Here is a 13,792-nt window from a genome sequence, read left to right on the forward strand (position 1 = left end):
TTTCCCCTATGTGAAATCACATTTGTGATCATCTGTCATTTGAAAAATTTCCTCACTACTGACCTTGAAATTTGCTCATGCAACAACACGTTTAGTGTGGCAGCTTGACATTTCATATCAGACTTCTAAAGATACCCCATTATAACATATTATTATTGCTTTGAGCAATTGCTTTTCAATGTAGTGTCAGCGATATAAAAATTTTGATTTTAGAAGAATAAAAAGGTGACATTCATATTTATCAAATAATCATGTTTTAAATTATATAAGCATTTTTGTTTTTATGTTTTGAAAGAGGTAGATTCTTTCTGAATTATGTAGGCTTTTAAAATCATAACACAATGTGGAGCTTTTCTAATACTCTACAATTGTCATTTTATTTTTTTAATTTTTAAAAAGTTTATTTGTTTATTTTTGAGAGAGAGAGAGAGTGAGCAAGCAGGGAAGTGGCAGGGAGAGAGAGAGAGAGAGAGAGAGAGAGAGAGAGAGAGAGTCCCAAGAAAGCTCCGTGCTGTCAGCACAGAGCCTGATGCAGGTCCCGAACCCACAAACTCTGAGAAAATGACCTGTGCTGAAACCAAGATTGGATGCTTCACCAACAGAGCCACCCAGGTGCCCCTGTCATTTTATTAAAAAAATTTTTTTAAAATATAAAGATCTGGCTAATGAATTAAAAAACCCTAAATTTAGGAAGTGTAGGAGCAGTGGAGATTTTAATCCTGGTTTATTGCTTTAGTCCATGAGAGAATCATGCTATCAAACTAGTGATTCACTTTGAAAATTGAATCAAAGTGAATTGATTTGGTTGGTTTATTTACATCAGTCGTGACTAAAGGCACGTCTTTTTCATTCTGTGGTAATACTAGTAAGCCCTCTGAAGTGGACAGCTACTATATGCCTCACAGTTGATTTATGCATGATTTGTGCCACTATTCCCCTGACTTAATTGAAAATGGAAATATGATAAATTATTTTGCCTCTTTTTTGGCTTTTCTTTTACTATCTTTATGTAGGAATTAAGAGGACAAAACCTCCAATTTGCTAGTATGTTAAATGTTTAATGTTAGAAAGGCAAGTCTAAGTCCTTTGATTATGTTTTAAAATTTATTTGTGGAATGGCTGCCGGATCCCAAATACTACCATTTTAGAGTTTATGAATTCTTAAAGACTATTCATCTGATAATTAAAAATTGTATTTGAGCATGACACTGCCTGAGTGGCACCAGTAGATTATAAAAAGAGGGAAAAGTGTCTTGGCAGGGCTTTTAGCTGTTTGCCTGAAACACTCATACAAACATTCACCCCTCCCACCCTCATTCTGCTTGATAAATAAGCTCTGTCCTAATAGCCTGTAGAATTAAACAGTTTAATAGAAATAACTTTCTGGCTTTTCTCTCTGTCTCTTTTTCCAGTTGATTCGATGTCATCAGTCCCGTGGTGGAGCCTGTGGAGACAACATTCAGTCTTATACTGCCACAGTCATTAGTGCTGCTAAAGTGAGTATTGAGTAGTCCCTAGGAGTTGTGATTTTGTGGAGTAAATATCAGGTTTCTCTCCTGAATTGTGTTGAAATTTTTCCTTCCCTTTTTGTTCACAAATGTGGAATAAACTTAAGTAAGTCAGAATATTTTTGCCACTCGTGAAGATTGATGACTACATAATTAGATATTTAATCTCTTAAGGTTCATAAATCATACATTATTTTCTATTATAATTATAGGGTTTGTATTTATCAAATTTTAAATATTTAAGTCTGTTAGCTAGATTAAAATCTATTATATAATTAATAACATTTTTGAGAGAAGCTTTATATATATGTTTTAAGTAGTGACTTCTGGGTTCTTTTTCTGTGATTTCCATCATTCCATCTATACTGACATCCTTTTGTATCTTCGAATATTTATGAATCTTCTTCATGTAAAAAGAATATTATTCCTTAAGAAAACTTGAGTCAAACCCCTGGCACATTCAAAGACTCTTTCATGTCACAGGGCTGCCCTCTATGTGTTTGTCAAGTGAGCTCTGTTTGTGTGTGTGCGAGGGTTAATTTTGATGATGGCTCTTAAACTTTATGCTGATTATAAGGTATTCTTATAATCACTATCCTTTTGAATTGTGAAGTATACAACAAAACAATTCTAATAATAGGGATGACATAGTGAATCTAAATGACAGCATGTAATAGAAAGCACAACTATTCAGAAAAGAACAACAGTTTAAAGCAAACCACAGGGAGGGAATGAAAGGTCACACTGTTTTATGTAAAACAAATACAAAAATACTTCAAGATTGATCACAAGTACTTACATGTTATGCTTTAGAATGTGTTCCTTGGTTTGATGAGAGAAGCATTACATATTTTTTACTCAGAAAGGAAATGAAATACTGAATGTCTTTATGCTTACAGCACTATATACTTTGGCTTTTAGAATGTTCAAAAAAATTGCTTACTTTTCTCCATTGTGTATGTAAAAATTATGATGGTTATTTCAGTGAAGAGAATTCTGAGACAGAGTAATTAGCCAGCATCAGTGTTCTTCTATAGTTAGTTTATAATAGATCCACAAAATATACCAATGAGATCTAGTTCTCATGTATTATATTCCTTTTAGACTTATCTGTGCCATACATGTTAATTAGGATAGTTCATTGTATTATCATTTGAATAATTTTCAGTTCTGTGGTAGTGGACAGCTTTTCAGGTCTTCTTTGCTATAATGTGTTTGTGTGCTTACATAAAAGAAAACTGACCTGCTTCATTCAGTAACAGTTTTGCTGTTTAACTTTTAGCTGAATGTGGACATGTGGACAAACTCTAGCTAAATGAGGCTAGAGTTAATGTGCTTGGAAAAGAACAAGTTTGAACTCTCCAGTTTTCTATACCACATATTGAGAACTGTGAGGGATAAGCTCATGTCTTCCACATTTTAAATTCTCAGAAATTATGATGATGACAACACTCTAATCCAATCAGTTTCCAATAGACCATTGGTCACCAGTGGAATTGGTGTTGATTGAAATTCATCATTAGCTCAGGCAGTTGATAAAATTCTGCCATTGACCCTTGAATAAAGTAGTTAATATTTACTTTTTGTTTAATTGCTTTTGTCTGATTTTTAAAAACATTTTTACTTATTTTTTTAATGTTTATTTATTTTTGAGAGAGAGATAGTGCGAGAGGGGAGGGGCGGAGGGGGGGCGGCGGGATAGAGGATCTGAAGCAGGCTCTGTGCTGATAGCAGCAAGCCCGATGTGGCACCTGAACTCACAAACCTGGAGATCATGACCTGAGCCGAAGTTGGACACTCAACTGACTGAGCCACCGAGGCACCCCGCTTTTGTCTGATTTTAATGCTTATTCATGCTCCTGTTTATAAATTTACAAAATGAAAGAAAAACAAAACCATAAACATAAAAGTTACCCATTTCTTTTTTTTCCCCCCACATTTTTATTTAAATTCCAGCTAGTTAACATACAGTTGCAACATGAGTTTCAGGTGTAGAATTTAGTGATTCATCACCCACATACAACACCTGGTGCTCATCACAAGTGCCCTCCTTTTTACCCATCACCTATTTAACCCATCCCCCTGCCCACCTCACCTCCAGTAGCCCTCAGTTTGTTCTCTATGGTTAAGCGCCTGTTTCTGATTTGCTTCTGGTTTTTTTCCCCCTTATGTTCATTTGTTTTGTTTCTTACACATATGAGCGAAATCATGTTTTTTGTCTTTCTCTGACTCCTTTTCTCTCTAGTTCCATCCATACTGTTGTAAATGGCAAGATTTCATTCTTTTTTTATAGCTGAGTAATATTCCATATGTACATATTATATATCCAACTTCTATATCCATTCATCAGTCAGTGGACACCTGGGCTCTTTCCGTAGTTTGGCTCTTGTTGATAATGCTGCTATAAATATACAATAGGGTGCATGTATTCCTTTGAATCAGTATTTTTGTATCCTTTGGGTTGGTACCCAGTAGTGCAATTGCTGGGTTGTAAGATAGTTCTATTTTAATGTTTATTTTTGAGAGAGAGAGAGAGAGAGAGCGAGAGCGAACAAGTGAGCACGAGTGAGGAAGGGGCAGAGAGAGAAGGAGACACAGAATCCTAAGCAGGCTCCAGGCTCTGAGCTGTCAGCACAGAGCCCGATGTGAGGCTTGAATTCACCAACTGCAAGATCATGACTTGAGCTGAAGTTGGACGCTTAACTGATGGAGCCACCCAGGTGCCCCAGATAGTTCTATTTTTAACTTTTTGAGAAACTTCCCTACTGTTTTCCAGAGTGGCTGCACAAGTTTGCATTCCCACTAGTACTGTAAGGGGGGCTCCCCTTTCTCGGCATCCTCACCAAACCTTTGTTTCCTGTGTTGTTGATTTTAGCCATTCTGACAGGGATGAGGTGATATCTCATTGTAGATTTCTTTTGTATTTCCCTGATGATGAGTGATGTTGAGCATCTTTTCATGTGTCTGTTAGCCATCTGTAAAGTCACCCATTTCTTGAGTCTTACTGGGCTTACCAGGTAGTAAAATCCATATTGTACACTGCCTTTTAAACTTATGTGTAACTTATATGCCATGAAATATTTTTGAAAACACTTTCATATGTAATATTTATGTACTTATGGACTCCTGTGTTACCATGAATGTTTTGAGATTTACTTAAAAATATTAAGTTAATTTGGTATTTAGTACTAGTATTTAGTTATTTTCCTGAAATTCTACCAGAAATAGAATGATCCTTCATTTCACTTTCAAGGTATGGATATTTTATATAGGAAAGATTGGAAAGTTGAGATGATTTTGCCTCCTAAGTGATAATTTCTTCTAGTAAGATATTAGATACAAGAAACTTTGTGGGTAAATTAGCTTTCTGAGGTATAAGGCAGTTCCAGTTTTCCATGGTAGGTACATCAGAATTAAGTAGTCTTTGTTACCATTACATTATGTATTATACTTCTATTTATATTAGTATATTCACTTATGAAAATTCATCATGATGTACACTTATAATTCCTGTACTTTTCTGTATGAGGGAATATAAGTTTACTAAGAAAAGAACAATGTCATGTATATATCTTCAGGCCTAGAAGATATTCTAGGATATTCTTTTCCAGAGAATGCTCACATTTAAGAATGAACAATGGCAATATTACAAAGACTCTTCCATAGAATAAGAGATAATGCCTAATATTGTTTTATGATGCAGGATGACCTTGATACTGAATCTTGACAAGAGCATTGTGAAAAAGGAAAACTATAGTCCTGTCTTACTCATGAACATGAAAAATCCTGAAAAATCCTAAACAAAATATTAGCAGAGAAAAATTAAATATGTTGTAAGGATAATGTGTCCCAATCCAGTTTGGATAATTCCATAATATAAGGCTGGTTTATTACTCAAAATCAATGAATGTAATTTGTACATGAACAGAATAAAGGAGAAAAATTATATGATTATCTTGATATATACACAAAAAGGGTTTGATAAAATCAAACATATATGCATTGATAAAGTCTTTTAGTAAATAGTGATCATTTCTGGTTCTCTAGAATTCAGTTTTTTCTCAAATTACTAAATTGTTTAAATGTAGTAAACATAGTTAATATAAAGTCTTTCTGATAACTCCAATGTCTGGCTTCTTTTTGGGTGTATTTTTATTGTTTGCTATTTTTGCTGGTTCTCACTAATGATGTCTTGACTCCTTGTTTGCTAGAATTTATTTTAAAAATCTGTAGAAACAAGTTTGAATTTGAGATACCAGAGTTCTGTGGCACTCTTAGTCTTGGACCCTCCTAATCCAGTTTCTGGGATTGAGTTCCTTAAGGAATTTAAAGCTCACCTGAAATAGTTATGGGAGCCTGATTACTACAGATTAACTATTATTTCTATTGTTGTGTTCCTTTGTGCCTCAACCAAAAACATGGAAACTCATTAGATAGATCCCCTTGGACATGACCACCTAGTACCACAGGTCCATCAAAAACACCACTCAGTCTCTTAGAAGTCTCCTCTAGAATCATCAGATCCATCTAGGCCTAAATACCCAACTCACATGTGTAGGATTTTCTTGTTCTCTTGGATTTGGATCTAGAAGCTCTCTACTATCTTGTTAAATATTCAATACCTTTAAGCAGAGTTAAAAAAAAAAATTCTCCTCGGTTATCCTACTTGCTTTCATTGGTAGGATTGATCTGATTTACCTAGCCTGCCATTATTGAAAATAGAAAATAAAATTTCTGTTTATTTTCTGCCTACCTATTTATCTACTTAGAAATGATAAAAAAGGTAATTTTTGAGATACAACATGGAAAACATTTAAAAAACCATGTAGTATGTGCTCCTTAAAATACTAATCTTAAAATATTCACTTTGAGGAACTTGTGAAATCACTTTTTCTGAAAGTGATCACTTGTCAAATCACTTTTTCTGAAAGATTAATCATTAATATTTTTCTCTTGCTGATGACAGCTGCTTATGACTTCATAGAGGTTAACCACTTTGTTATACAGAAGGATTAATTTTTAAATTTTTATTCTTATTTTTTGTCTCACCAGATACTTGTAAGCAAAAATATATTAATTGCATATGTACTTGGATCTCCTTAGAGGAAATAATGTTTTTACAGTTTCTCTGGATTTTCAAATAGTAGTTAAAATTTATCTTTCTACTTCTAGATTTTTCTCTTTGTTTTTCCAAATAATTTATTTGGCTTTCCTTAAAAAGAATATAATGGTGATGAATTCTCTGTGGCAGTGCTAAGGGGAAAATTTTAATACTTAAATAGTTCAAATTGGGTTATTTTGATACATTTGTAAAATCTTGGTCCATATTTCCTAGTTACCACATATTACCACCTATTTGATTTTTCCTTTTAATGTGTTTTAACCCCAGTGTGGTAAATTGATTTAGTAAATATGCCTCTTTTTTCCCCCTGGTTATCTGATAACTTCTTAATGACAACTAACAGCTTTTGTGAGAGCAGCACCATTACCACTAATGGACAGGGGTGGACAGCTGATATGGCATGAGAAAGGTTAAAGATGACTAGTGACCCTTTGACAAATCTGTCTGCACACAACAGAATAATACCATGCTCATTTGGATTTTTGGTCTGAGTGGATTATCTGACATATTTGTTATAATCTTACATTCAGCTCTCTTATGAGATAGAGTTTGGTTCTGTGGATACTCCTGTTAAGGTTAGTCAGGAATATGGTAAACTTTTTAGCTACCTCAGGCTGTGAAGACACTCAGTGTAAGTTAATATCTCCATTTGGCCAAATTAGATTTTTTTTAGTCCTAATTTTTACTGAGTCTTCATCCTTTTTTGGTATGTTGAGGAAATTATCAGGTATGTATACACTCTTTTGACTAAAATGTAATGAAAAGACTACTCTGAGGTGATTTAGATATTTAAATATGGTATATAGACACTATTAAATAACATTATATATTTCTTCTGGACAATGTGTTTGGGTGTAACATGGAAACAAATTTCTTCTAGAAGCAAAGGTCTTTATTGATGCAGAAAACTTCCAGTACCCCTCTCTCATCCCCTGCATTATACCTTATTTTGAAAGTTAATGAACTATAATAGATAGTACTATCTTGTCACTTACTATAAAAGTGCAGATTTGATGACTGTTAAGTCTTGGGTTTAGATTTTATCCACTAATAAGATGACCCCACTGGTTGTTGTTAAGTTGTGTGTGTGTGTGTGTGTGTGTGTGTGTGTGTGAATTATCAGTAACTCTTCATGTGTTATGAGGCTTTGTGAAATATACTACTCTGTTTTCCCCCTTCCTGGAGTTTTTTCCTAGTTCTCTTGTATTGACTTTTCCTTTTATCTTATGGTTTCTTTGGTACATTTCTTCCCACTTTCTGTGTGCTCCAGTTATTTTAGTTTTATTCCTATTCATTGGTATCAAAGCATGAAATAATAGGCTCAAGGGCAAGTTGGGAGGATATACAACCAAAGGCTTGAAACCTGAAAGGCACATTCCTTTGATAAAGGGATAGCTCTGTTTAAGTGGGAGCATCTCCATTAGCATTAATGGAGTAAGTATAGCAGCTGAGGCATCTTAGAGGTTAATCAGGCTTCCTAGCCAGCTTTGACATCAATACACTGTGGCGCCTGATTTTGTTGGTCCTTCAGAGGCTTTCTTGACAACACTAACAGACTTTGTGTAAGTCATTTCTTGTGAATTATTGAAACAAATGTTTGGCTGCTAATTGAGGAACGCTAATGTGTTTTATAATCACTGCAGCTTGAGTTTTTAGTGCTAAACAAAGGAGTTACAATTGATTTGTGGCCTTTTCTTGGTTTCAGTCAGCTGTAAGTTACATCTTTTTGCTCAAGTTCAGCAAATGGCTTTGATGGTCATTTTATTTAAGTATTTATTAGGACACACTATTATGGTCTTCATTCCCCCCACCTCCCCAGAATTCGTCTGTGTTCTGAATTCATGAAGTGTGAGATCACAAGTAGTAACAGGAATAGATTACAAAGCAGTACTGGTTGGTGGTTAAAATCAGGCTTTGGAGATAGACAGTTCTATTATTGAATTCCGGCTTTGTCATTGGTTAGCTGTTTGAGATGCTGTTTTGCATCTACTGTGGTCTCAGTTTTCTGTTCTATAAACCTGAGGTGTTGTAGGAAATCTGTACAGATCATTTATGTTAAGAGCCTTGAGAAGTTCACAGTTAAGTTTCCACAGAACATAGTTACAGTAAAATGATACATATATTACTAGTGTTATATGGTGTTTTAATGAAAAATTTCCTTGGAAAATAGATTTCCTTATCTTAATTCCAATCTAATTGTTGCTTAAATCACGTTTAGGCCTTTATAAATTACCTTCTTTGCCTACCATTTATAAAACTATTTGAAATATTATGTATATTAATAATTTTCATTTTAAAATTTAGCTATAGTATATATCAGAGTATAGGTGAGCATATTTCTTTGATTATTCTGAAAAGAGAGTCACTTCATTAAAGGTTAATTTGCAATATTTTAATAAAAACTTTCTCACAATTGGAATTGGAAGAAAATTATTTCTGAATGTCTGTATTACACGTAAATTTTGATATATCCATGTAATCTACATTACTTATTTTGACTCTACTGGTTAGATCTTTTTTCACTATTTATGAGTTGCATGCTTTTCTTTTTGTTTTTTTTTTCTCTTTTAGACAAAAACATCCCACAAAAACCTGTTGTTACTTTAACATTATTGTTAAAGTAATCAGATAATAAGATTCACATAAAAGAAAAATACTCACATGAATTAGTTTATCTATTTGCTTCAAATGAAATGGAACTAAAATGTAATTATAAAACATCTTAAGTTGTCTTTAATTGAAATAGTATATTAGGAGTATTACATTGAATTGTTTTCTGTTACCAGAGAGAAAATAACCTTCTTAGCTAATCTTTTATGATGTTTTATTCATCTAGTAATTGGTATCTTGGATGGAGACTGTATTTCTACGTGCCAAATATTTTTTTTAATTGAGGTAAAATTGGTATATAGCATAGACTTTTACATGTACATTATAATTGACATATGTATGCACTATAAAGTGATCACCACCAAAAGTCGCCATTCATCACCATCGAATTGACTGCCTTCACCCAATTTGCTTACCTCCCAACCCCCTTCTCCTCTGGTAATCAATCTGTTCTCTGTATCTGTGAGTTTGTTTTTATATTCTTCTGTTTGTTTCTTAGATTCCACTTATGAATGATATCAAATGGCATTTGTCTTTCTCTGTCTGACTTATTTCACTTAGCATAATACCCTCAAGCTCCATCTGTGTTGTCACAAATGGCAGTATTTCATTCTTCCATATGGCTAAGTAGTATTTGTGTGTGTGTGTGTGCAAGTGTCAGACACACACACACACACACACACACACACACCCTCTTTATCCATTTATCTATCAGTGGACACACTTAGGTTGTTTCCATATCTTGGCTATTATAAATAATGCTGCAATGAACATATGAACGTAGAGGTTTATATATCTTTTTGAATCAGTATTTTCATATTCTTTGTATAAATACTCATAAGTAGAATAGCTGGATCATATGGCAGGTCTATTCTTAATTTTCTGAGGAATCTTAATGCTAATTTTTGTAGTGGCTGCACCAGTGTACATTCCCACCAACAACATATAAGGGTTCCCTTTACTCCACATTCTCTCTAACACTTGTTATTTCTTGTCTTTTTGATAATAGTCATTCTGACAGGTGTGAAGTGATATCTCATTGTGGTTTTGATTTTTATTTCCCGTTGATTAGTGATGTTGAACATCTTTTCATATCTGTTGGCCATCTATGTCTTCTTTGGAAAAATGTCTCTTCAGATATTCTGCCCATTTTTTTTTCTTATTGTTGCTATTGTTGAGTTCTAGGAGTTGTTTATATATTTTGGATATTAACCCTGTATCAGATGTATGATTTGCAAATATTTTCTCCCATTAAACATTTTAATTTTGATGTTGTTTTCCTGTGCTATGCAGAAGATGCTTTTTGGTTTGATACAGTCCCATTGGTTTATTTTTGCATTTGTTTCCCTTGCCTTTGGAGTCAGATCCACAAACACATCTCTAAGATTGATGTTTGTGAGCTTACCGCCTATGTTTTCTTATAGGAACTTTGTGGTTTTAGGTTGGTCTTACATTTAATTCTTTAATTCATTTTGAGTTAATTTTTGTGTATGGTATAAGAGAGTAGTCTAGTTTAATTCTATTACATAACTGTCCAATTTTTCTGGAACTATTTATTGAAGGGACTGTCCTTTTTCCATTGTATGTTCTTGGCTTCTTTGTTGTAAATTAATTGTATATTTGGGTAGTTATTTCTCAGCTATCAATTTTGTTCCATTGATATATTTGTCTTTTTTATGCCAGTACCATACTATTCTGATTACTATAAGTTTATAGAATAGTTTGAAATCAGGGACCATGATTTCAGCTTTGTTCTTTTTTTCTCGAGATTGCTTTGGCTAAAAGCATAAGAGACTGTTAAAAACTGAGAACAAACTGAGGGTTGATGGGGGGTGGGAGGGAGGGGAGGGTGGGGGATGGGTATTGAGGAGGGCACCTTTTGGGATGAGCACTGGGTATTGTATGGAAACCAATTTGACAATAAATTTCATATATTGGGAAAAAAAAGATTGCTTTGGCTATTCTGGGTCTTTTATGGTACCATGCAAATTTTAGAATTATTTGTTCTAATTCTGTGAAAAATGCCTCTGGAATTTTGGTAGGAATTACACTGAATCTATAGATTGCAGTGGTGGTATGGACGTTTTAACAGTGTTAATTCTTCAATCCATGGGCATGGAATATCTTTCCTTTTATTTGTGTCTTCTTCATTTTCTTTCATTAGTGCCTTATAGTTCTCAGTGTACAGGTCTTTTGCTCCCTGGTTAAATTTATTCATAGGTATTTTATTCTTTTGATGCAATTGTAAATGACATTGCTTTCTTAATTTCTTTTTTACAATAGCTTATTATTAGTATATAGAAACATCACAGATTTATGTATATTGATTTTGTATTCTGCAACTTTACTGACTTTGTTTATTCGTTTTAACAGTTTTTTGATGGAGGTTTTCTATGTATTTGCACATAGTAATGATTTTACTACTTCTTTTCTGATTGGATGCCTTTTATTTATTTTTCTTGCCTTATTACTGTGACTAGGCTCCAATGCTGTATTGAATAAAAGTGGAGAAAGTGAACATTCTTGTCTTATCTTGTTCCCAATCTTAGAGGACAATCTTCCAGTTTTTCAGTATTAAGTATGATACTAGCTATGGGTTTATCATATAAAACCTTTACTATGTTGAGGCATGTATCCTTCATACCCACTTTGTTGAGAGTTTTTATCATAAATGGAGGTTGAATTTTTTCAAATGTTTTTTCTGCACCTATTGAAATGATCTTATGATTTCTGTCCTTCATTTTGTTAATGTGGTGTACCACATTGATTCGTGGATATTGAACCATTCTAGCTTCTCTGGAATAATTCCTACTTGATCATGGTGTATGATCCTTTTAATGTGTTGTTGAATTTGGTTTGCTAATATTTTGTTAAGGACTTTTGCATCTATGTTCATCAGTAATATTGGCCTGTAATTTTCCTTTGTTGTAGTGTCCTTGTTTGGTTTTGGTATCAGGGTAAAGTTAATGTCATGTTTTACATCTTTTTATTTTATGTATCCCTTAACTAATTGTAGTTTTAATTAGTTTTACTACTATTCTCTTTTAGCCTTTATACTTGTTTTATAAGTGATTAATCCACTATCTTTACAATATATTTATATTTTCCAATGAGAGTTTTACTTTTGTATGTTTCCTTGTGATTAAATACTAAATATTAAGTATTTCTTTTCAACTTAAAAGAAATCCCATTAACATTTCTCGTAAGGCCACTTTAGCAATGATGAACTCCTTTAGTTTTTGCTTATCTGGAAAACTCTTAATTTCCCCTTCAATTATGAGTGATAACTTTGCTAGGTAGAGAATTCTTGGTTGGAAGTTTTTTCCTTTTAGCACTTTGAATATGTTGTGCCACTCTCTTCTGGCCTGCAAAGTTTCTGCAAAAAAATCTTGATAGCCGTATGCGGTTTCCTTGTGTGTATTTATCTTGATACTTTTAAGATTCTCCCTTTAACTTTTACCATTTTAATTATAATGTGTCTTGGTATGGAACTCTTTGGGGTTCCCACTTGTATGTCTATTTCCTTCACCAGATTAGGGAAGTCTTCAGCTATTAGTTTTTAAAACTTTTTTTCTGGCCCTTTCTCTCTTCTCTTCTGGGAACCATCTAATGTGAATGTTTTTCTGCTTGAAGTATTCCCAAGTTTTTTTTTTTTTTTTTAATACATATATGTTTATTTTAATTCTTTCTCTTTTTGCTCCTTTGTCTGGGTGAGTTCCATTGTTTTGTCTTCCAGCTCACTGATCTGCTTCATCTAGTCTATTGTTGAACCTCTCTAGTGTATTTTTCAGTTCACTTATTATATTTTCAGCTCTGTAGCTTCTGTTTGATACTTTTTAATGTTTTCACTCCTTTTGTTGAAGTTCACACTGTGTTAATTCATTCCTCTGAGTTTGGTGAGCATCTTTATGGCCATTTATTTGAACTCTGTTGCTTATCTCATTTTATTAAGGTCTTTTTCTGGGGTTTTGTTCTTTGTTTGGAACATATTCCTCTGTCTTCTTATCTTGTCTTTCTGTGTTTGTTTCTATGTATTAGGCAAATCAGCTACCTCTATACCAATCTTGAATGAGTGGCCTTGAAGTATCCTGTGGGACTCAAGCATTTATCCTTCCTGGCCACCCAGTGCCAGATGCTCAAGGGGTGTCTCCTATGTGAGCTGTACATGGCTGCCCACCTCCTGTGGAGGAGCTGTGGCTGTGGCATGAGTGCATGGGGCTCTTGTCTGGCCCACCAGTGATGTGTGGCTGTGACATAGGAATGAGTGTCTACATGCCTAATCTTGTTGTGCAATATTATATAACAGCATATTATAGATTTAATTTGGAAGCATAACATTTTTCACATAGGCATTCTACCAGTGTTCAGTCTTTTTCATGCTAAAAAATAGATTGAAAATTAGATTTATAATATTTCAAAAAATAACCATAGATGTTGGTGAGGATATGGAGAGAAGGGAACCCTCTTACACTGTTGGTGAGAATGCAAACTGGTACAACCACTCTGGAAAAACAGTATGGAGATTCCTCAAAAAGTTAAAAAATAGAACTAC

General features: G+C 33.8%; 1 protein-coding gene across 12 annotated transcripts in view; it reads left to right on the forward strand.

The window, feature by feature from the left end:
* Positions 1 to 13,792, forward strand: part of BCAS3 (BCAS3 microtubule associated cell migration factor) — a 608,014-nt gene that overhangs the window by 169,750 nt on the left and 424,472 nt on the right. For all 12 annotated transcript variants that reach the window (XM_042915733.1, XM_042915732.1, XM_042915730.1 and 9 more), the window contains one exon: positions 1,413 to 1,496. In XM_042915733.1, coding sequence (XP_042771667.1) covers positions 1,413 to 1,496 — 84 coding nt within the window. The remainder of the gene's footprint in view (positions 1 to 1,412; positions 1,497 to 13,792) is intronic.

This window comes from Panthera leo, chromosome E1 (assembly GCF_018350215.1).
Source record: "Panthera leo isolate Ple1 chromosome E1, P.leo_Ple1_pat1.1, whole genome shotgun sequence".
In the NCBI taxonomy this organism is placed as follows: Eukaryota; Metazoa; Chordata; class Mammalia; order Carnivora; family Felidae; genus Panthera; species Panthera leo.